This window comes from Fusarium oxysporum, chromosome X, assembly GCF_013085055.1.
Source record: "Fusarium oxysporum Fo47 chromosome X, complete sequence".
Classification (NCBI taxonomy): domain Eukaryota; kingdom Fungi; phylum Ascomycota; class Sordariomycetes; order Hypocreales; family Nectriaceae; genus Fusarium; species Fusarium oxysporum.
In genome coordinates this window covers 2,805,836-2,831,254 of record NC_072849.1, presented here as the reverse complement: position 1 = coordinate 2,831,254, position 25,419 = coordinate 2,805,836, and the positions used below count along the sequence as shown (strand labels likewise).

At 30.3% G+C, this 25,419-nt stretch overlaps 6 protein-coding genes across 6 annotated transcripts; 5 read left to right on the top strand and 1 right to left on the bottom strand.

Moving 5' to 3' along the window:
* Positions 1-1,926: 1,926 nt before the first annotated feature.
* On the top strand, positions 1,927-2,103 carry FOBCDRAFT_121688 (uncharacterized protein; the record flags this gene model as incomplete). Its single annotated transcript, XM_059607749.1, has 1 exon — positions 1,927-2,103. A coding segment is annotated over one exon (177 nt), but the record flags the coding sequence as incomplete, so codon positions are not given.
* A 15,846-nt stretch (positions 2,104-17,949) lies between these two features.
* Positions 17,950-19,926, top strand: FOBCDRAFT_146183 (amino acid permease/ SLC12A domain-containing protein; the record flags this gene model as incomplete). Its single annotated transcript, XM_054707330.1, has 7 exons — positions 17,950-18,281; positions 18,341-18,491; positions 18,549-18,791; positions 18,851-19,037; positions 19,092-19,196; positions 19,257-19,619; positions 19,682-19,926. 7 exons carry the CDS (start codon positions 17,950-17,952, stop codon positions 19,924-19,926), a joined length of 1,626 nt encoding a protein of 541 aa, XP_054563305.1.
* Positions 19,927-21,238: 1,312 nt separating this feature from the next.
* On the top strand, positions 21,239-21,625 carry FOBCDRAFT_207937 (uncharacterized protein; the record flags this gene model as incomplete). Its single annotated transcript, XM_054707329.1, has 1 exon — positions 21,239-21,625. The coding sequence occupies one exon, from the start codon at positions 21,239-21,241 to the stop codon at positions 21,623-21,625; it is 387 nt and encodes a 128-aa protein (XP_054563304.1).
* A 9-nt stretch (positions 21,626-21,634) lies between these two features.
* FOBCDRAFT_146757 (uncharacterized protein) lies at positions 21,635-21,916 on the bottom strand (the record flags this gene model as incomplete). The annotated part of the gene is made up of 1 exon (XM_059608237.1): positions 21,635-21,916. A coding segment is annotated over one exon (282 nt), but the record flags the coding sequence as incomplete, so codon positions are not given.
* A 669-nt stretch (positions 21,917-22,585) lies between these two features.
* On the top strand, positions 22,586-23,704 carry FOBCDRAFT_191588 (NAD binding domain of 6-phosphogluconate dehydrogenase-domain-containing protein; the record flags this gene model as incomplete). Its single annotated transcript, XM_054707328.2, has 2 exons — positions 22,586-22,813; positions 22,866-23,704. The coding sequence occupies 2 exons, from the start codon at positions 22,586-22,588 to the stop codon at positions 23,640-23,642; spliced, it is 1,005 nt and encodes a 334-aa protein (XP_054563303.1). The 3' UTR covers positions 23,643-23,704.
* Positions 23,705-24,405: 701 nt separating this feature from the next.
* FOBCDRAFT_145522 (AhpD-like protein) lies at positions 24,406-24,979 on the top strand (the record flags this gene model as incomplete). The annotated part of the gene is made up of 3 exons (XM_054707327.1): positions 24,406-24,560; positions 24,618-24,679; positions 24,732-24,979. The coding sequence occupies 3 exons, from the start codon at positions 24,406-24,408 to the stop codon at positions 24,977-24,979; spliced, it is 465 nt and encodes a 154-aa protein (XP_054563302.1).
* Positions 24,980-25,419: the final 440 nt, after the last annotated feature.

Here is a 25,419-nt window from a genome sequence, read left to right as displayed (position 1 = left end):
GACCCCTGCTATTAAGACCTGGTTAAAAAGATTACCTAAACCTCTAGGTTCTAGGACCCTTTTCGGTCCCTAGACTAATAGTTATCTAGAAGAGCTACTTAAATTATAGCCTATAGTAATCTCGGCGTAATATTACTATTAACTATCCTAAGAGGCATCCCTTTTGGCCTTTGACCTTGTCTTACCTTACTAATATCCTTGATAAGCGAGGTAATCTAAACTTATCTTCTGGCTGATAAGATTATATTCTTTTTATTATATCTCAGGGTTAGATTTATTGCCAGCTTAATACCTTTGCCTTAACTGGCTTTCTCTATGATATTTATTAATAAAGCGTTAAAAATGCATTCTTATTACTCTCTGTAATTTGTATATCTCTCCTAATTTGGCTGTGGCTGGTAAAGCTGAGCAAGATATACGCTGAGTTTGATGCTTATGCTATCTATGTTCGGACCGTTAGGCCGTAGACCCAGAAAATTCGCACTATCAGAGAGAAGTTGGCTGAACTATCTGCGACACCAGTCGACGTAGGTTTTATACAACATAATTAGGAACTATCAACATCATGACTTTCATATCGTCTTCATCTCCCACATTCGAGCCATCGTTAGCAATCCAAATGGCCGTAATTTAGGACATTTCAACAGCCGAGCCAGTCCTTCTATCGCCTAAAAGAACCTGGTAGATAGAGGGTTCATACTGAAAGCCATACGATACTAAGATCTAGGACACGTAGCTATACAATGGGGTGAGTGCATTAAGATGTGGACCAGAATGTGGTGATGTTATTGATTATCGACTTGGTTTTCTGATCAGTCTTCAGGGAGGGTTCCCCCTCCTTTTCTGGATACAAGAATAATATTGTGATAAAGGAAAGTGGATCCATTCCCAACCACTAATCTAACATTGCCCCACCAGATAGATGCCAAAGGTGCCATGGGCTACAGGTGAAAGCTTGAGAAATCAATGGCCTCAAGCCCATCGTAACAATATAAGATTGACAGTCATGACCTCTAGCGTAGTTCATGACTTAGCTAGCCATATGGCCTAGACTTCTCGCTGTATTAGGATATTGTCATTATGTATACGGCAGTTAACACTCGAAGACTAGCAATGGTAGATGAAATGAGAAAGATGAGTAAAGTAGATGAGCTCGGAACCAAGAAAAACAAGTTGCAAGGTTCCTCAAAGTTGGGGATGGAGGGTATCACAGATATTATCGCCAAGTGCCCATTGAATGAGCCAATCTCGTGAACACTTAATTCCTGGCTTTAGAGAACGGACTTAGTATGCGCTGATGGTGATTCGCATCCACAAATTTATGTCAGCAACAGCTGGGGCGAAGATGACATTGCCGATGCATCATTCACACTGTCATCAATTTAGATTCCATCCACGCATTTTCAACACGAGCCGCAATGAATGGGGTGGACGTCGTTGGGCGCTTGAGCCTGCAAGTTCTTGATATGATTGGCCATTAATTGATGCGTTGCTGGTCAAGTATTTGGGCGATCAAACGTCTTTCGCTGCGTCAGGCAGAAAACGGAAAAAGAAAACAATTGACTTGGGAAATTTTCACTGGGATTCTATCATCTCCATGGCTCACAGGTCTCCAACCATTGGGTGGGACCCTACCAAGCTTTCTTATCGTTAAGACAGAGCCAATCAAACCAGCACATGGTCCATGCTGGCATGAAGACTGGAGGACCTGGTGCGCTAAAACTTCCCTAGATAAGCAGATGGGGGAGTACTGAAGGAGGATGCAACTTCACCTCCAGGATTGAATAGCGAGAATCAACCAGACGTTCAGCGCTGCCCTCAAATCAAACAAATCAAATCCGTGGTCATATTTGATTTATTTGACACTTTTTGGAACTGGATTTGTTGTTTGAGATATTTGATCAAACATTTCAAATGTTCCAAATCTCAGCGCCGTGGTTCTCCGATGTTATTCCCGGCCTCCCAGTGGGGCTATTTGTTGCGACCCTAGACCTCGAGCACACGAACCTCATCTCTTCAGCCAATCGCTACTTGCCACCAAAGACCAAGCCAAACCCTACAAGCCGGAATACATCCAACCGTCACCAAAAGATCATCTCCTAGACACCATGCATGATCTCAAGTGCAGGCTGTGCTTATCAGCAATTTCATAGACCGCAACTGGAAAACCGTCAAAAAAGCCTCTTAACCATGATAGGTTTCCTAGTACATTTACTCGCCGGTCGGCAAACGCGGCACCACTACACATTGCAATTCTGTCGACACAAATTCCCAGAATGGGCTACCCTAGTTGTTTAGACAATGATCGTTCTGGTTCTTCACCTCTCCTAATCGCACTTGACGGCTAAGGGTGAGCAAAACCTGGCCGGTGGAGAAGGGGTTAGTTGGCCGTCTGTCTCCATTGGATTAAGCATTATTGATGATTGAGGACGAGTACGCGCTGTGACAAATAAACATCAAACAATGACGCGATGCTTGGTGTTGTGGGGGCTTACAGGGGGTTAGCGCACTGATATGTGGAGCTTGTATGATGGCTCTGATTGGCCTGGTCTAAGTGCCAGATCCTTGGCACACTCTAAGTACCGGGTAGGTCGTGAAGCATGACGCGCATGAGCCTGGCCAACTATGTTCCCCGGCATCATATCCTTTATCAAATATATCAAATGTTATTTCAAATCCATGATTTTGGATTTGTTTGTTTGAAATAAGATTTCGAGATATTTGTTTAATTTGTTTGGCAATTTGTTTGATTGCATTTGATTTGCGGGCAGCGCTGCAGACGTTTCGTTTCTTAGCCGATTGGCTCAACTAACATTATATATTATCCCGCTATAAGATTACACAAAATTAAGATATGCACGATAATAGTCGGAAGAATAATGAGAGAATGCCACTGTCTAAGTCAACATAATTCATAATATAACAGAGTCCGTATATCCCTAATACATAGGCTCCGTCTAGACTTATTATCAGGCGCTTAGGAACTTATAAAAGTCAGGCCAAATCAACGGTTCTAACTTCTCTGGTAAAATAAATTCCATAAAAGGTAAGTCGACCCCATTAAGCTTGCCCTTAAGCTTATACTTGCGCCAATAATACTATAATATATAATTATATAAGGTAAGCACTAGCATGAATAACTTTACGATAAGAGATCTAGAACTTTAGATAGCTTTAATAAAAGCGCGTTATGTCTTGCCTTCCTGATGTTAATTGGCCCGGATAATAGGCTTTGCTCTTAGTTGCATATTATATATAAAATATAAGTATAGCCTAAGCCTTGGGTATAATATTCTTCTATATGTGACAGTTGGGTTTCTAAACAGGTAGACTAATCCATACTAGGTTTATGTTTACAGATAACATAGGGCGTAATACTAAGCAATGCAAAGTATTACATCTCTTAATAATTAAGTAATACGGTTTAGGCTTATTAATATAAAGATACTTTATTAATAGCTAGTAAGCTAAGTTCTATAAAAATACTAATAAATATATTTTATATACTAAAGTAATTATATAAAGGATAATAAGTCCTAGGGTTAAGTTATTCCTAGTATATAGTATTTTTAGCATATATTATTTTAATATTTATTATTCTAATATAATAAAAGTATTAGTTAGTAAGTATAAGTTAGGTAAGTCTTTATGGCTAATGCCTTATATAGAATTTTTATAAGGTATATATAATATAATTACTAGGGTTATAATATAATCTCTCCTCTCTGCTAGGTCTTACCCTTAAGACTTATTATCCTAGCTATTAAATCCTTCTTTTAGTTAGTTTTAACTTAACCCTTTTACTATTATATTATATAATATCTAACTATATTTCTAAATAGTATTTTTATAAATCTTATTAAGTTTATAAGGTTAATAAAGAACTTAAGTAAATTTATAAAAAGTATAAGATTATTACATTAGCTAATTCTATTTATAACTTTAGAGATAAAGCTAAAATACCTTATACTTATTATTTCTATAGGAATAAGTAATATATAATATCTATAGACTTTAGTTATTATAATAAGTATATTTAAAGTAAAAAATCCTAATAATATATAAGTTACTTCTTTATATAAGTTATTTTTTATAGCTTACTATTTATTCCTTAAGTACTAACTTTCTTAAGTAATAAATTTAATAAAATAGGAAAAGAAGTTAAAAAATAATAAGGATAAAGCTAGTAAAGACTTACTTAGGCTTTATAAGGAAATAACTACTTTATAGTCCTATCTGGCTATTACTATTAGTTATTTATTATATATTTATAAAATTAAGAATAAAATAAGAAAGAAGTATTTTAAGGCTACTTATTAGGGTTTATAAGAGGTAAAATAATAAAATAACTTATTATTAATATTAAATACTTATAAGAGTATATTAATTAAAGACCTTTAAGTTAATTATATCCTAAATAATATTAATTAGTCTGCCCTTAGTCTAGGAGATAATTTTCTTAATACTTTGCCTTTATTTAATTCTAATAGAACTTCTTTAGGAGTTATTAAGTATTAGTAAGGTATTTTAGTAGTTCTTATATATTTTTACTTTTTAAGTAGTTTTTTTATTTTATTAGGTATTTTATTTATTTATTAATCCTTTATATATCCCTAATTTCTTTTATTTTATAAACTTTTAGTCTTTTAATTTCTATTAGTTTATTATTTATTTTAATTTATATAATTCCTTTTATAGATTTAAGAAGTAAAATATAAAAGATTAGATAAAGGCTAACTTTTAGTAATAAGTTTAATTTATAATTATTCTTTAAGACCTTTTTAATAATCTTATAAGGTCTAATATATTTAAAGTTAAGTTTATAACTTAGTTATTTTATAATAATATCTTTTATAGATAGGTATATTATATCTCCCTCTAAAAAGGTAAGGCCTTTTATTCTTTTAAGGTTATAATATTATTATATCCTTTTTCTTATAAATTCTAATTCTATTTAAAGTTTATTATATAAATTCTTTAAATTATTATTCTTAATAATTACTATAAGGTTAGTAATTTTAGGTTTTTATATATTATAATATATATTTAATATAAATTTAGAGTTAATATAGGCTAATATAAGCTTTATACTTTTATTATAGGTAGTATTATATATTAACTAGGCATATAATAATTTTTTAACTTAGTTATTTTATTTATAATTAATATAATACTAAAGATATTATTTTAGTTTTAGTTTATTTATTTTATTTACCTATCTACTTAGGGCCTAAATACTATAATAAGTTAATAATTTAATCTTAGTAGTGCTATAAATACCTACTAAAACTTAGTTATAAATATAAGTCCTCTATTTAAAAGGATTTCTATTAGTAACCTATATATACTAATAATATTCCTATAGAAGAGGTAGGTAAGCTCTTTTATATTTATTACCTCTCTATAAGGTAAGTAATATAAGAACTTTATAAGTTAATTTATTATAATTATAATATTATTATAGAAGATTTTAATTAAGGGTTCTTCTAATAGGAGTAACTTAGTTATAAAATCTATTATAATTAAGTCTTATAATATATATAATAAGCAAACCAGATAGATAAGTAAACCAGATAAAAATCCCTTATATTATATTATTACTATTAGATTAATTAATTCTTAATTAAATAATATATCTTAATCTAATAATAAAGCTAATATGCTTCTTATACTTAAGGCCTATTAGGGAGACCTAAAATTAAGTCTATAATAAGCTGCAAAGATCTATAATATTAACTACTAGTAGCTCTTTAATTAAATAAATAGAGTATAGGCTTATAGTAATTATATCCCAAACTTATAGAAACTAAGTAATCTAGAGGAATAGGTTATAATTTAGTATATCCTTAATCTAGATTTATAAGGATTTCCTTCCTGGCATTATAATATTAAAGAAATAGTAAATTCACTACTTACTAATTATAATATATTACTAGTTAGTAAGCACTAGGCTATTAATTTTATTAAGTAATAACTATAGCTTAAGATATATTTTTAGAGAAGATATAATTATTAAAGGGCTAAATATAAAAATCTAATTACTATTTATAATTAGTTTAGGCTTATAGAGAATATAATTATAAAGTATAATATCTAATTAGATAATATCTAGAACTTTAATAAGACTAGCTTTATAATAGGTATAATATTAAATAATATAGTTATTACCAGCTTAAAAAGGCATAGAAACCTAAAATTAGTTTAGCCTAGAGACTATAAATAAGTTATAGTAATTTAAGTAATTAATATAAAAGGCTAAGTAATTAATTTATATATAATAGTTATAGGCTAATATTACCTTACTAATTAGTACTAAGAGAGTAACCTCTTAGGCACTTAGGCTATTACTATAATACTAAATAGCTAGATAAATAATAAGATAGGTCTTAACTGGCTAAAGCACTTTAATTAATATATAACTAATTAATTAGTTAGTGCCTATTATCTTCTAATTCTTAATAGCTATAAAAGTTATTAGTCTACTAATTTCTAGATATATTATAAGAAGAATAATATTATTATACTTTATATACTGCCTTATTTCTTATACCTATTATAGCCCCTTAATATTAAATACTTTAGGCCTTTAAAAAAGGCATATAATTAAGAAATAAAGCATTTAATTAAATAGTCTATAACTTATATTTCTAAGATTAAGTTCTTTATAGCCTTTTATACTGCCTTTTAATTAACTATAACTAAGGCAAATATTAAAGGGGGTTTTAGAGGGGCTAGTCTTATTTCTTTTGACCTAGAAGTTATAATCTTAAAGCTTAATATATAGCTATAAACTCTAACGCCTCTTAAAGAGGTAGCCTAATAAGCTTAATCTTAGACTTTAAGGACCCTAAGAATAGTTCTTAAGGCTAGATCTTAGTCTAAATACCTTTAAAGATAAATCAGAAGATATTATAATAGCTCCCTAGAGTTAATTCTTAAAGCTTTAAGATCTCTTAAGAAAGGAACTAAGGCAGTTATATATAAGGTTACCTTACTGGCCGAGGAAAACTAAGAGCTTTAATAGGCAAATAATATACTTAGCCGGCAGCATAGGGCAAAAAGGACATGCCTATAGAGCAGAGGGAGCCTAACTATACAGGAAGATCAGGATTTAATTAATTAGATAGATATAAATATGTAGGTAATGGCTAAATTATTAAGAAGTAGTAGTTAAGGAAGTTTAATATAACCGAGGGTTTAGTATTATAGGACTTGCAGTAAGACTAGGCATAATATAAGAACTTACTAGGAGGGTATTAAAGCCTCTAGAGATTAATATAGTAGTTAATTTTAATTAATTAGATAGTTTATAGTGTTTTTATTATAATTTATATTAGGAAGGTTAAGATTTTTATTTAGTTTACTTATCTATCTGGTTTACTTATTGTATATATTAGTTATTATATTATTAGTAGTAATTATAATTCTTTATATAGTTTATATTATTATAACTTAGTTTTTATATAGAGGTTATATTATTTTACTGTTTTTTTTACTTTCTTCTTTAAGACTTTATAGCCTTATTATAATAATTTCTTAAGGGTCTTAGTAATACCTTAATATCTACTTAGTAGATATATATAGAATTCTTAAATAAATTCTTATAAATCTCTTAGGATATCTTTAAATATCTTTACTTCTATTTATCTTAGTATTACTATTTTCTAGGTAAATTAATATTCTTTTTTATTATTTTTTTCTAATACTTATTTCTTTATTTTTATAGTATTAGTATTATAATTTAGTTATTAGCTAATTATATTTACTTTTTTATTTTTAAATCCCTTATAGTAAATAATTATAAAATTAAATTTATATAAATATTTTATATAATATAATTATTATTAATTAAGTTTATATATTATAATAAAGTATAAGATATTTTAGTAGTTAATATAAACTTTAACCTAATATTTATTTCCTATTAAGTAGTATTTAAACTCCTTAAAGTAGTTAATAATTACTAAGAACTTCTTATTATAAATTAGGTAATTAAGTTTTACTTTATATAACTTATATAAATAAAAGGCAATAAGATATAATTTTTCCTTATTATTTTATTAACTAATTTATCCTTTTAATATAAAATCTAATAAATTTATTTTAAGTTTAATTTCTTTATTTAAATTAAATATTACTAATATAGGTTTACTAAGGATTAATTATTTAAGCCTATTAAAGGCTTTTTATACCTTATTATTCTAGGTAAAGGTTTTATCTTTTTTTATAAGTTTTATTAAGGGATTTATAATCTTATTAAAGTCTTTAATAAATTATCTATAATAATTAATAAAGCCTAAGAAGGCTTATATTTCCTTAATATTATTAGGTATTTTTTATTTTATTATTATAAATACTTTCTTTTTTTTTATTTAGATTTCCCTAGGTATAATAATATATCTTAAAAAGTCTACTTTTATAATATAAAAGTGATTTTTCTCTGGCTTAATTAATAGCTTAGTATCTTATAGTGTTTTTAAAACCTTATAGATATATTCCTTATATTCTTCTTTACTATCTAAGAAGATTAGGATAATATTTAGGTAATAAATTATAAAAATATTAAGGTATTATTAAAGTATATTATTAATTATCTATTAAAATATTATAGGTATATTAGTAAGACTAAATAGTATTATTATATATTTAAAAAGTCTAAATTTAGTTTTAAATACTATTTTTTATTTATTTTTTTTCTTAATATAAATTAGATTATATACTTCTTTTAGGTCTAAGGCAGTAAAAATTCTTTTACCTTATAACTAATCCTTAAGTTCTATAATAAATAGAAGTAGGGTTTAGTCCTTAATGGTTTTTATATTAACTAGTTAGTAGTTAATAATAAGTCTATTTTTTCTGTTTTTCTTTAGTATAAAAAATATAAATAATACTAAGGATAATTTAAATTCCTTAATATAGCCTTTTATTAGTATTTTATTAATATATTCTTTTTATACTTATAGCTCTCTTTTATTAAGTAGGTATAACTTTTAAAATAATAAGTTATTATCTATAAGATTAATTTTATAGTCTTATTAGCTATACTTAGGGATTTCTATTTTTAATTCTTCTTTAAATAATTTATTATATATTTAATATTTCTTTAAAATGTTTTTTAGTTAATCCTAGCTTATAGTTAATAATCTATCCTTTTATAAATCTTATTATTAGAGAATGCCTAGGATTTTTATTTTACTTCTTTAGCCTCTCTTATACTTATATTATATTCCTTTTAGAGGTAATAGGATTTTTATTTTATACTAATTTATACTTTCTCCTTTAGTTATAAATTAAGATCTTTTCTTACTTATTATAATTATTTTACTATTACTATTAGGGTTACTAAGAAAAATAACCTAGTTAATCCTCTAGTTAATATATAGGTTTTATTATCTAAGCTAGTTTATATTAAATAAAATATCTATATTCTCTCTTAAAGGTATAATATTAAAGCTTATCCTTTAATTTTTTCCTTTAATATAGACCTTAAGGTAATTAATCTCTTAATTTATAATATTATTATTATAATTAAAGTATTATCCTTTTATATTTATAAGTTAATATAATAATTATTTCTTTTTTTATAGTAATCCTAGCCTTATAATTATTCTTAGATTAATAAAGTTTCTTTTTACTTTATAGTTAATTTATATATTTAATTATTTTCCCTTAATTTAAGCTTATAGTATTAGGTAATTAGGTTTATTATCTTATATAGCTCCTAAAGTACTTATAGGTTTAAGTCTTTCTTATCTTATATTATTATATTCTTATAGCTTTATTATTATAAGAAGTATATAGCTTTTCCTAAGTTTATAAGATATAGTAATTTATAATCCTTATTATTATAATTAAGTCCCTTATAGTATTTAGGGGTATTTTTTAACTTATTTTCTAATATATTTTTATTTTCTAATTATCTTTTAGTTAACTATTTAGTATCTTATCTTTATTATTTTTTTATTACTAATTCTTTCTTAAGTTTATTATTAATTAAAACCTATTTAAATTCTTTACTAAGGTTAATAGTTTTAAGGCTATATTCTTATTTAGTATTTTCCTTATTATAAAAATACTCTTTTAGTTATTTATAGGCCTCTTATATATATTTTGCCTTTTCCTTATTATTATATTTTCCTAAATTAATAAAATTAATTTTTCCCTTTTAGATTTCTTCTAGGGTTAAGGCTTTAAACTCTTTCTTAGCTTTTATAATTCCTTATATTATTTATTTAATTCCTTAGCAGAGGTTTTTATTTTTTTAAATTTTATAATAATATAATATATAAAATTATAATTTAATTACTCTAAGGTTTTTATACTATAAGTATATTAGGTATCTTTTTATTTCTTTTTTTTAATAAGGTTTATTATTTAATATACTAAGGATTATTATAAGGAAGAAATTATTATCTTTCTTATCTTATTAGTATTTCTTATATTAATAATATTTATATAAGAGTTATAATAATTCTTTATATTTTAAGTATATTAGGAATATTTTTATATTATCCTTAATATTAAACCTAGGTTTCTTATAAAGTAGATTTATAGTATTATTTATATAGTAGGCATATATATTTAGGAGTATAAGTTTATTAGTTTCTTTATATTTTTAGGCTTCTTAGATATACTTATCTTTAGGTAAGGTTTATATCTTATTACCTATTTTATTAAATAGTTATTTATAGGGTTATTATTACTTTTATTTTAGATATTTATTTTATTTATAGAGGTATTATATAATTTCTTAGGCTACTTCTCCTTTATATCTTATATAATAGGATTATTAATAGTAATAAGTATAAATCTTTATTTTTATTTTTTATTTCTTTTAGAATATCTATTTAATATCTTATAAGGTTATTTTAACTAGGATATTATTTACTTATTAAAGTACTTTAGGTTATTTACCCTTATTAGAGGTAACTTTCTTTTTTATTAGACCTTTTAAATACTTCTTAGTTTTTTATTTTAAAAGTCTTTATTTCCTTATTATACCTAAGGTTTTAATTAATACTTTTCTTATCTTAGCTTTAGCTTTTTTTCTTTTTTTCTTATTAATTTCTTATTATTTTTTATATTTTTTATTCTTATAAGCTAGGTCTTTTTATACTTTTTTATAATATATATTTAATTTTTCCTTATGTAATATAAGAATTTATAAGATATTCCTTACTTTTATATCTTCTTTAATTAGGAAATTATCTTATAGGAGGCTAATTATACTATTAGGATATAAGTGCTAATTTACCTTAGACTTAATACTCCCTTAAAGAGTAATATATTATATTATATTATAAGTACTTTATATTATACCTAAAGTTTAGGTTTATATAATTATCTATAGGTCTTACTTATTAATTACTCTTAGTATTTACTTACCTTAATTAGGGTTTTTAGGTTTCTTAGGTTTTAAATACCTATTAGTAATATATTTAGATTAATTATAATTATAATATTTAACCTTAGATATATTATAAGGTTTTTTATTACTATCTTATTATATAGCTTTAAGGACTATAGGTTTAGGCTTAGTTTTATATTAAGTATTTATTTATCTTTTTTTCCCTTAATTAATATTTTACTATTTAGTATTTTACTAAGAATTATATAATTCTTTATATTTCTTTACTTACTTTTCCTTATATTATTTATATTACTAATTATTAATTTCTATAGTAATATTAGTAAGTTTATTTAAATCTTTAGGCTTAGGCCTAATATTTACTATAATATCCTTTACTTTAGACTTAAGTCCTAAGTATACTTATATTATATAGGCCTCTTTACCTTAGTTTAACTTAGCTACTTAGTAGTAATATTCGGCTAGGTAATTTATAGCTAATCCTTTTTATTTAAATTATTAAATTTTTATTTCTATTATTTATTTTTTATTTATAATTTTAAAGGTATTTCTAAGTTTAAATTTAAAATATTTATATTTTTTATAGATATATTTAATTATTTACTTTTATTTATTAGGTAGATTATTAATATAATTATAGATAATAGGTTTTATTATTTATAGTATTTTATCCTTAAGGAATCCTATTTTATATTAAACTTATAATTCTTTAATAGTAAATTAAATTAGGTATTATATTTAATAGCTTTAAAGGCTAATAAGGAATTCTTATAATTTATTAGTATTACTATTAAATATATTAGGCTAATAAGATCTAAGGATCTCTCTAAGGTCTTTTTTAGTAATAATAAGAGCTATAATATACTTAATATATTTCTTATATAGCTTCTAATTATTTTTAATTATTTTTCTAAGTAACTTTATAATCTTAGTAAGATTAATTACCTTTTTCTCTAAAGCCTTAATCCTATTTTATATAATCTTAGTATTATTTTTAATATTATCTAAGAGAGAGTTATATTATTCTCCTAGGTTATAAAGCTATTTCTTAAGTTTTTTAACTTTATCTTTATAAGAGTTTAAATAGATAGGAAGACTTTTTATTTCTCCTTTTTTATTTATTTCTATTAAAACCTCCTATAATTCCTCTGTAAGGGGTTATAATTCCTTAGGGGGGGTAATATACTAAGTATATCTTATAATTAAAGGATAGTTTAAAGTAGTAGGTATTATTATATAGATATTACTTAGTATTATATAATATAATCTAAATAAGAGCTATTAATATATAATAGTTAGGTTTCTAAATAGGTAAATTAATCTATATTAAGTTTATATTTATAAATAATATAAGGCATAATACTAAATAATATAAAGTATTATATCTTTTAATAATTAAGTAATATAGTTTAGGCTTATTAATATAAAGATACTTTATTAATAGCTAATAAGCTAAGTTCTATAAAAGTATTAATAAATATATTTTATATATTAAAGTAATTATATAAGGGATAATAAGTCCTAGGGTTAAGTTATTCCTAGCATGTAATATTCCTGGCATGTATTATTCTAATATCTATTATTTTAATATAATAAAAGCATTAATTAGTAGGTATAAGTTAGGTAGGTCTTTATAGCTAATGCCTTATATAGAATTTTTATAAGGTATATATAATATAACTGCTAGGGTTAAAATAGGAAGTAAATATCTTATAAAAGTATTTATAGACTATAAGAATATAGCTTATTTTATAATAATATAAGAACTAAATTAATAATAATTATATTATATAAAATACTTATATAAATTTGATTTTATTATAATATATTATAAAGGCATAGATAATAGATATATAGATACTATAAGTTAAAGACCTAATTATAATATAAGAATAGCTAAAACTAAAGAATAACTCTTAGAATTTAACTAAAAAGGAGAATACTAATTTACTTAATCTATTAAAATAATAATAAGAATAGTTAAGTAATAAAAACTACTATTAGAATAAGATTATAACTTCCTATATAAATTCTATTTATACCCCCTATATAAACACTAAGGAGTTAAGAAAACACTAAAATAACTCTAGGAATAAGGATATAAATATAAGAAAAAGGATATTAAAAAGACTATTAAATAATATAATTTATATATAAGAATAAAAGCATAGAGATATAAACCTTATAGAAACCTATAATTACTATTAGTAGTATAATAACCTTAGGACTTAATTATAATAGACTTTATAACTAAATTACCCTTATTAGAAGAACCCTTAACTAGAATCTTTTATAATAATATTATAGTTATTATTAATTAACTTATAAAGTTCTCTTATTACCTACCCTATAGAGAATTAATAAATATAGAAAAACTCTCTTATGTTTTTTACTAATATATTATTAGTATATATAAGTTACCCTTAGAAATTCTTTTAAATAAAAGACCTATATTTATAGTAATATTTTAGTAATTACTTATAATATAACTTAGATTAAATTACTAACTTATAATAGTATTTTAACTATAAGTTAATAAATAAATTAAATAAATAAACTAAGTACTTAAATAATACTTATAGTATTATATTAATTATAAATAAAATAATTAGATTAAAAAACTATTAATAGCCTAACTTGCCTATAATACTATATATAATAAAAATATAAAGCTTATATTAGCTTATATTAACTTTAAATTTATATTAAATATATATTATAATATATAATAAGAAAAATTAATTAATCTAGCTGCTATACTTAAAAGTACTAACCTTAAAAACTTATATAAAGAAATAAAAATAGAACTTAAATTTATTAGAAAATGTATAAAAAACTATTAACTTAAAACAGTTAAAGGGATTAACCTTTTTAGAGGGAGATATAATTTACCTAGCTATAAAAAATATTAAAATAAACTAACTAACTTATAAATTAGATTATAAATTTATTAGACCCTATAAGGTATTATAGAAAATTTTAGAAAATAACTATAAATTAGACCTATTACTAAAAGTTAGGCTTTATTTAGTCTTTTATATTTTATTACTTAAATTAGTAGTAGATATAATATAAGTTAAAATAGGCAATAAACTATAAGAAATCTTAGGACTAGAGGTTTATAAAGTAGAAGTAATCTAAAAGACTTATATAAAGAATAATTAGAGAGAATATTTTATAAAATAAAAAGACTACCTAGAAAATAAAAATATATAAGAATTACTAAAACACCTTATTAATACCTAGTAACTCCTAAAGAATTTCTACTAGAACCTAAGGAATTAAGGAAAGCCCTAAGACCTAATAAATCCTACTTAGACTACTTAGTAATAGTAGATTAATTATAAAAAGATCTATTAATTATAGCGCCCTCTAAAGCAGTTTACTTATCCTACTCTGCCTTTTTAAGTTTATTTATTAAGTTAAAACCCTGCTAAATTATATTTAAACCTTTTACCTCTACCTAATAGTATTAATACCTTAAATAAGTAATCTTAGTAAACTAAGTATTTATTATATTATAAATATAAGTAAACTCTGCTTAAAAATTAATTAATTTATCTTTAATAGCCTCCTCTTTTTATTTTAAATAATATTTTTTATTAATAATCTTTTAAGCTAATATTATATTAGTAAACTTATAAAATAAATTTATATTAAATATACTAGCTGCTATAAATAGCCTATAATTATTATAGGATATCTTAGATTTAATATAAGGATTATAGTAATTTAATTTTACAGAATTAAAGATATATAAATCCTCTATCTTCTAATAAATACAGTTAAAATAAGGCATAATAAGATTCCTAAATACTATAATAAAAATATAAAGAGATTTTTAGTTTTTAATAGAAGTTTTCTTAGCTTTTATTATATAGTTAGATATCTTAAGGGATTATAGGATTAAGATTAAACTTACTAGGGGATAACTAATAGGAAATATATTAACTAGGCCTTAAGGATAAGGCCTAAGAGAGGGGAGAGATTATATTATAACCTTAATAGTTTTATTATATATACCTTATATTTTCTACTAATTATTATATCTCCTACTATAAATAATTAGCGCTAAGACTCTATAATTAAAACTAATTTACTATAATTAGCACTAATCTATCTAAATTATTACTAATCCTATAATAACCTTATTAATTAATTAGAACTATCTCTAGTATATAAAATATATTTATTTGCACTTTTATAGATTCTAGCTTACTAACTATTAATAAAACTTTTTTATGTTAATTAAGCCTAATATATATTAAATTTACTATTAAGAGATATAATACTTTAATAAGCTTAGTATTACGCCTTATATAATCTGCTAATAATAAACCTAGCACGGCTTAGTTTATCTATAGTTAGGAACTAACTATTATATAAATAAATTAGGTATAATATATTATAAAGGTTAATTAAAAAGTAGTCTTTTAGGTAAATTAAAAAAAAAAGGTAACTTAACTACTAAGAGCTAATATTAATACTGCCTAGTTAAGGCAGTAATTATATTATTAAGGTAAATAAATATTATATAATTTTAAATTCTATAATAATAGCCTGCTATAAGGGTCTTATTATTTAAGCCTTTATAGAAAAGTTAAAAAGCTTAATAGCCTTATATAAGGCTAATAATAAGGGAAAAGAAAATAATAATTAAGTATTATATTTAATTATTATAAATTAATAACTTTGTATTATTTTTTTTAATTTTTAATTTTAAGTATTTTTCTTTATTATTTTAATATTATTTTATAATTAGTTTTAATATATAAATATATAAGTTATTATTTTTAAAACCTTTATATAATTACTTATAGGTATTTACTTATATTAAGTATTAATAAGTATATAAATATTTAAAATAATTTATAAAATTTAATATACTAATTATTTATAAGACTTTTTTATAATAATATAATTAATATATATAATATTAATACTTCTTAGTAATAAAATAATTAATTATAATAAGTTAATTATAAAACTTATCTATTAGGAAAATTTATTTACTTTTAAAAATTATAATAATTTTATTATCATAATACTTATAACCCTTCTTAGCCTTATGTTTTAAACTTTAAGATTTATAATAATTATAAAATATAATAAAAAAATAATACTTTAAATTAAATTTACTTATATTTATTAATTATAAGTAGTTTTTAACTTTACTATTTTATTAATATAATATTAATAAAATAATTATAAATTTAAGTTAAATTTATAAATAAGAAAAATAAAAAAATAAAAATATATAAGTCTTAAAAATAAGATTTAATAAAAAAAAGATATTATATTATAACTCTTATAATTATATTATATATATCTTATAGATCTTTATTATTTAATTAATAACTTATTTCTTTTTTTTTTATTATAAGTTACTTTATATTAAATTTATTATTAAAAGATATAATATATCAATAATACTTAATATAAACTTAAGATTATTAAGAATTTTAAGATCTTAATTAGAAACTTTATAATAATCCTATCTAGTATTAGTTATTTTATTAATATATCTACTATCTTTAAAAGATATATATAATATAATTATATATAATTAGTTAAATTATAAATAGTTCTTATTACAATAGTTATATTAAATTAAAAAGAGTATAATAGGAGGTAAAAAGTATTTATAGGTATGCAGGTAGGTCTAATACTTAGAAGCTAATTAGGTATAATATTTTAAGTCTTGAGACTTTATACCTGCTAAGATTAGTAGGATAATATAGTCTGAACTATTTACACTTTATTAAGCTACTAACTAAAGCAGATAGGGCCTCTTAATGCAACTTAAACACCTGCAAATACTTTTTACCGCCCATTATGCTCCTTTTAGGCTTCGCAGTTGAGTTTTAAGCTGCCCCTTGTATCAGGATGAAAAGCTGTTTTCCGAGGAAAAGCCTTCACTTTTTATTTCAGGACAGTCCGCAAAGACATTCATGACAAGACTCGACTCCACTGCAGACATAATCCTGACTCGATTTATTACTCCACTCCACCAGCCCCTAAATACTCCATTCCACCCAGGCCATTAATTACTCCATTCAGTGTGTGGAAGAGAAATCCATGACATATGAGAATCCATTGTGCGGGGTCTCTCGAGGTAGATAGCTGTCGATAATTACGTAGAAGCTGGGGTATTCGCATATTTGGGTCTCAAGCTTTCACACCATCCCTTTTACACCCCAGGCTGAGTCGTTGTCACCCCATATGCCTAACTCGATAAGAAATAAACCGTCGGTGGGGCCTCCGCTGCTAGGGACTAATATGATAAGCAATTGCCAAGTAGTCCGATATATCTAAGGTTCAATGCGAGGGAGTGACATCGATTCGGTGGATGTGGCCGAGAAATGATCCTCCATCGGAAACCTAACCGGAGGGGTTGTTATCGCTGAGTCGATTACATGATAATTCGGGGTAGCTCAAACCGCATCCAATTAGCGACAAGTCTGGGGGAAATCAAGATCAACGTTCCTATAAAGAAAGGCTCAACAAAATCCACCTTGACTGTTCTATCACGTAGACATCCAAATCCATATTCACCTTTGCATTGTTCTCTCATAGCTACCATGGCCGACAATAATAAGGAAAAGCTCGACGACTTGAGAGCGGTCGAGTCTCAGACTCAAGGAGAGTCGACACAAACAAATGAGTTGAAACGAGACTTCAAACCCCATCAGGTTTTCATGTTCTCAATTGCATGTGCAATCGGTACAGGACTGGTAATTGGCACTGGAACCGCTCTTTCGAGAGGAGGCCCTGGCAGCCTATTGATTGCTTATCTGCTGGTCGGATGCACCGTCTTCTTTGTTATGACAGCTTTGGGAGAAATGGCAACCTTTCTCCCTATGAATAAGGGTTTCGGAGGTTATGCTACTCGGATGGTTGATCCGGCTTTTGGGTATGATCACATTCATTCTCGACATAATACCACTATGCAAAGCTAACTATAGAGTAAAGGTTTGCTACCGGCTGGAACTACTTCTTCAAATATATCATGGCAACACCAACGAACTTGACAGCTGCCGGGCTGGTTATTCAATACTGGAGACCTGACTTAAACGTGGCAATCTGGATCACAGTCTTCGGAATTGCCATTGTCTTAGTTAATGTAAGTATTCTTGAGTAACTATATCAATCCCATTTAACATAAGCTGACTCCACGCAGGTCCTCCATGTGAATAGCTTTGGCGAAACCGAGTTTTGGCTCGGTTTTGCTAAGATCCTTATAATGATAACACTCATCCTTTCGACTTTTATTGTTGCCATGGGGGGCGGACCGAACCACGATCGATCAGGATTCAGATACTGGAGAGACCCTGGTGCTTTTGCAGAATACCTTCTCGAGGGACCAAAGGGAAGGTTCCTTGGCTTCTGGGCCTGCTGCTGCCAAGCTTGTTTCGGTTTCACTGTAAGCCAAGCCCTCTGCTATCAGGCTTCCCGTGCATTCTCAAATGATGATTTTTTTAGGGCACAGAGGTAGTAGGCATGACATTTGGGGAGACTCCTAACCCAAGGAAGAATGTTCCTCGAGCAATTAAGCAGACCTTCTGGCGGATCGCATGCTTTTATATCCTCGGTGTTTTAGTGCTCGGCATGGCCGTTCCCTATAATAATGAGCGGCTTATTGGCGCGACGAAGCAAGCAACCAGCGGAGGTTTGTCTAGACTCTGTTCCAAATAAGAGATAGCATCGCTAACCATCTGGATAGCTGCTTCTCCATTTGTCGTCGCAGTCAGCTCGGCCGGAGTTGGTGTCTTTGCCGACATCATCAACGGATGTTTGTTGGTGTTTACACTCAGCGCTTCAAGCTCAGGTTAGTGGAAGAATATGACAACTCGCCGTGTCGGAATTATTGTAGCTAACTAACTTTAAGATATTTACTGCGCTTCTCGGTCTCTTTACGGATTAGCAAGAGATGGCCAGGCACCACGGATCTTTTCGAGAGCACGGGAGAATGGTAATCCTATTTTTGCAGTTGCTTTTACTAGCATGTTCATCGGCCTTGGCTATATGAATGCGAGTAAATCCTCATCGACCGTGTTTGGCTACCTAGTCAGCCTGGTCACTGTTTTCGCTGTCCTTAATTGGGTGGCTATCCTTGTTTCTCACATTCGCTTTCGCCAAGCTCTCAAAGCTCAAGGCATAGCGACCACTGACCTGCCCTATGTTGGCGTATTGCAGCCATACGGGTCCTACTTTGCATTATCCATCTCCCTCTTAGTCATCATGTTCAACGGTAAGAAATCCACTGCCACATAAGTTATCTTCCTCATGCTAACCATAACTTTGGCATTCCAGGCTATGATGCATTCATTCCCTATTTTAAAGTTGATATTTTCATTCTCAAGTATCTTGGATCGTTCATGTTCATGTTTAATATCACCTTTTGGAAAATTACTAAGAAGACAACTTTCTGGAATGCAGCAGATGTGGACTTGCATACAGGCAGGCGACAATTTGAGGAAACGGAGACCGCTGATGATGCGGACTGGAACGAAGGGTTCCTGAAGAAAATGTTGAGAACCATCTGGAGAAAAATCTAGAATCTCAGCCCAGTCAACATAACTATCTGAATGCTCCATTCTCCGCCTTTGTCTCCCATTTTATAGTATACTGCAATCAACCTCTTTTTAAAGCCATGTCTCTATAATGATGCGCCTTTAGTCTTGCCTTGTCTGTTTTTTCCTCCGTTACTTAGCGGAGAGACTTTGCCAGAGATATCTAAGAGTGGGGCTTAAAAGAACACAATGATGACCGGTTTCGCTTCACGGTCGAATCAGCCGAGCTTTCCAGCTCGACACAACTCAGCAATGGGATGATACGAGCGGGAATTCGGTGGCCTGGACCGAAGCGACATGTTGGAACGCAATCTCGGTAGAATTGACCGAAAGTATTGATCTCTAGGTCAAGGGTCACATTGCATACATACTTAGAGACCTAAGATACCACTCGACTCCTTTCCACAATATTTACCCCGAATCAATTCAGTCTAAGTACACACCCACCTATCATGCTCACTTATAAAAATAATCTCGAAGTAGAGTTCATCTCAGGGCGACTCTGCAAGGTATCCAAGCCTACGATTGACCCATAAATACACTCACGGGCCTGTGTGCCTCTAACGCCGATCTGAAAGGAGGCGAAAGCCTTAGTTCTTCTGTTTTCCTCGGACCGGTACTCCCCGCTAACGTGCAATCTCTTGAGGCGTTTGTTAAAAGACTCGTAAGAAATCCACAGATCGTCCATGTCGCCAAGAATGCAGGCATTAGCATCCTTTTTATAGAGTTGGAGCACTCGATCCTATCACTGGTGGATGCAGCAAGCTGTGCTGTACGGTGCTCGCAGCTGGTATAACTTAACGCTATTTGTTATTTTCTCCCCCATACAAAATGCCAACAAGTGGATTGAGAAATTTCTAGAGCAAAAGGAAATTCAAAGCAAAAAGTCGTCTCGCCTCCTACAGCGGAAGCGAAAGCAGCATTAGGCACCTCAAAATACCCACCTCATAGGTATCGTTCAACGACAGCGCAACTTCCTACATATCCTCTCAACACTTTTCAGGCTATATGGCTCGCCCGGGCTCGCCCCGTATGAGTCAACCGGTAGGTGTCCACAGCCAAGTAAAAAAAGTTCCAAAAGATGTGCTTAGTTAGATCCAAAAACTTCATGAAGAGCGTAGTAAACAGATTACCAATCCTATTTCTATTTTTTCCCCATGCTTCCTTCATAAATATATATACCACTTCTCACCACATTACCCCCAATTGCGCCCCTCCTTAACTAACACACCTTACTTCTTGCACCATTTATCTCATACAAGATTACTCAACACCAAGAGTCCTTGAATTACCGAAAATGTCGCAAAATAGTAAAACAATTCCCATCGCCGAGTATGAGGCCGTCGTAAGTGCTGTTCAACATTACGTCGACTACCTTATTGGAGCCAGTCAAGAAAGTCTGGACAAAGCATTTCACAAGGACGGCACCATGACTGGCTGGTCTCCTGATGGTTCCTTGGCTTCCGGAAGCTACAGAGCTCTGCACGCATACTTCGAGACTTACGGGCCGGCGAAGAACCTCAAGACCCATACGGATGTTCTAGGTATCACGCCATCGACGGCGGTCGTCCGAGTCGATATCGAAGGAGCGCCTGATGCTCCGTATACAGACTTCCATACCCTGTTGAAGATCGACGGTGAATGGAAGATCATTGCCAAAGCATTCCATGCGTACAAGTCGTAACTGAGCTGGTCACTCGCGGACAAATATGAGTTTGGATGAGGTATCAATCGATGGGGGGCGAGGGCTCATCGCTCTGATGTTGGATATAGTGACGGGGTCTCTGATGTTGATGATAATCTCACACAGGGTCTGGACAGGTGACGCTTTCTGGTTCTGTGGGTTATGCATGCTTGCCGCTAACCCTCCCCTCGCCAGCACGTTGGCGTAGGTAGGCATGGCGTTGGCTTGGTTCTGCTGACTTACGAGCTTCATGTTTTTGATCATTTTCATCGTTGCTTTACAGATCTCCGTGGTCGATGGCTTATAGTGCCTTTTTAAGATATTTGCTAAATTTTTTGGCGTGCTTTCGGTAATCAGTGGGATGGCGTCGCCATCATGTCTGAGTCGCACTGGGGGCAATGCGACCGACACTGGATTATCCAATTCACCTTTCGGAGCGGTGTTGCGGCGCTGTAAATAGCTTTTATTTTATTTTTAAAAACAAAAACCCCTATTCTCGCCGGTATTGGTGTCCTTACGTCCTTCCCTAGTGCATTTGTTTGGAGGGAAAATTCGAAATAAAGACGTGTCCCTTGTGTCGTGACGGGATGCTTCCATGACAAGCAATCCCATTCGTAAACCTTTTAGCAACATCTGTAGAAAGCTCGAGAGCTGAATAAGCTTTTACGTTCCAAGCAGAAACTTATCTGTAAAAAATAATTATTCATGTCATCCCAATGATGGTTAACGGTTGAATAGATCATCAAGAGAAATAAGTTTGATTACCCTAAGCCCCTCTCGGCTTCTTGAGTTTTTACCCCAAAATCCCCATCTCCACAGCGATCACCATGTGATGGGGATACTCCGCATCGGAGCCCTTTGGTCAAGATAAAATCTTCATTTATATAAGACATTCACCGGTTGTGGCAGACCAGAGTTATCACAAGCCGCGAGCGTCATTGGCGACAATCCTTATTCAATATGGCAACTACAAACGGTTCATCCAATGACATCTCGGCCAAGTCTTTTGGCTTCATTGGGCTTGGTATCATGGGATGGGGCATGGCAAAAAACCTGAGGGCTAAGATCCCAGCAGATTCAGTGTTGTATATCTGCGAAGTCAACAAGCCCCGACGAGACGAGTTTGTGGTGTCAACGGCGGGCAAGGTTCAAGTTGTGGATAGCCCACGCGAGATAGCTGAGAAGAATGTAAGTAGAACGACCCCTCCAGCCTACTGATCATAGCTCTAAACTGAAACAGGACATAATAATCACCATGTTGCCCCGTGGCGAGCACGTTCGTGAGGTTTTCACAAACCCGCAGACTGGCCTCCTCTCAGTGGCTGGCTCGGTGAAGCTGGGAAGCAAGATTTTTATCGACTGCTCAACTATCGACGTCAAGACCTCGCAAGAAGTGGCTGCCGCCGTGGAAGCCTCCAACTTGGGATCGTTCGCAGATGCCCCTGTCTCCGGAGGTCAAGGTGGCGCCAATGCAGGCACACTGACCTTCATGGTGGGAGGCAGCCCAGAGGCTTTTGAGACAGCCAAGCCCACTCTCGAGCTCATGGGCAACCCGGAGAATCTCTTCCACTGCGGGAAAGCTGGTGCCGGGTTGGTTACCAAGCTCATCAACAATTACCTCTCAGCCATCAACATGATTGGAGTCTGTGAAGGCATGAACATGGGTCGACTCTATGGCCTGGATCCTGTATTACTTGCTAGTGCTATCAATAGCTCCACCGGCATGTCGCGGAATAGCCGCGAGCAAAATCCAGTTAAGGGTGTTTCCTCTGTGGCTTCTTCGGCAAAGGACTTTGAGGGAGGATTCTCGACTGTGCTCTGTCACGGTGTCCTCCAGATGGCGATGGAATTGAGCGAGCAGCTTGGGGCCAAGAGTTTGCTGGCACCTGTGGTTCGGGACATGTATGACTGCGCTGTACAGAACGACAAGTGTCGTGATAAGGACTTTAGGAGTATCTACCGACTATTTAGTGAGGATAATGGAGACCAGTTGCCGCGTAGGGATCTGAAGAATTAGGCACAAAAAGGACGATACAAGTAGAGATTAATTCAAGCTAGAGTTGTATCAAGATCTGTCGCCACTTATAGCAGTTCTGAATTATGGCGTATATGTGAAATTAGAATGATATGAGGTTATCAATAATAAGTTATTTCTTAGCACCGTATCTGTGTATGCAAATATATCTACGGAAAGACCCTGAATTTTAGAGAAGTAATACCGTATCGCTATTTATTCATTGTTAAACGCTTAGCTGTATACAGAGAGTAAATAATCTGTCTGCTAATTCTCCTACGACAGGTGGCTTCCACGGTGACAAAAGGGTCGATTCTGCCGAATTTCAAGCTCATAGTCCAATACCTGCCCAGTTACGTCTATTTGGACACAAGTTCAATCTCACATAGACTCTTATTATCTACCCTTAACCCTGAGGATCGGTCATTTTAGTCCATTAGACTGTCCAGATAGACAAGCTAGAGAACCCTATAACTTCCGGTCTACAGAAGTAGCAGAACAAACCATTCTACCGCGTGACAGTATCATCTCTAGATGCGGGGCAACTACCATTAGATAACCGTTCATGACGGGCTAGTTACCCCAAGCATCCACAGAAGGACGGGAGAGGCCGGATTAGCTATTCCGAGACGTTGGAGCAGAAAAGAAAATGGCCGCCTCCATAGAGGACCATAAAACTGAAGCTGCGAGAGTTATTATCCGCGATTTCCGAGCACCGTCAAACACGATTATAAAATAATCTTAAACTTTCCAAAACCATAACAACATGTCAACCGAGAAGAAGTTCGATAACCTTCACACGGACATGTTCCAGCTTGGCCTCCAGAACCGACGTGAGGTCGTTGGAAATGCCTACGTTGACGCCGCCCTCAACAACGGCAAGAGCGAGTTCTCCTACCCTGGCCAGCAACTTGTTACTGCGTAAGTTAGGTCATGTCTCAAGGGCTTGTTAGTCGCCTCGTCTAACGCGCATAAAAGGTGGTGTTGGGGTAATATTTGGTCTCGGCCGGGTCTTGATCGCAAGCAGCGGAGTCTCTTGAGTATGCCTATTCTCCAGTACACCATACCATCATGTAATCTAACTAATCTCAGATCTTGGCATGTTGATTGCCCTCAAAAGCTGGCCAGAGCTTGGCGTCCATGTGCGCGGTGCCCTGAACAACGGACTCACCGAGATTGAGATTCGCGAGTCCATTCTCCACGCAACTATCTACTGTGGTGTTCCGGCGGGTGTTGAAGCTTTCAAGGTGGCACAGAAAACGATTAATGATATGATTGAGAAGGGAGAGCACACGAGGGAGTTGGCGGAGCTGTCTCCATTTCTTGAGAAGTCTACATAGATAAGGGTACTTGCGTCAATTTCCAGATAGTAAACGTACCAGGAAAATCCTGTCTTATCATATTACAGCATCAAAGGATCACCAGCGAGTTATTAAAACAAAAAGCGAACTATTAAAGCAAACCAATGTGGCCGTAGTGTAAGAGGTCAAAGGTCCGCGTTTATTCTCGTTACTGCAGTAATCCGTGACATATTATCAGTCACCTTATAACTAGCCACCTTTCCACAATACCAAAAAATAATCTTTTACTGGATTTATTCTACAGCGTAATAAAATATAATTTAATTAGCTTAAAAAGAAATCACTAATTAATATTTAAATAGACCTAATAATAGAGATTGCTTAATTTTAACTTTCTGATTTATGTTAATATTTTAATAGGTTATTATATAATCTTTTATCTTATTTTATAAGTCTTCTTTATTACTAGCACCTCGGCA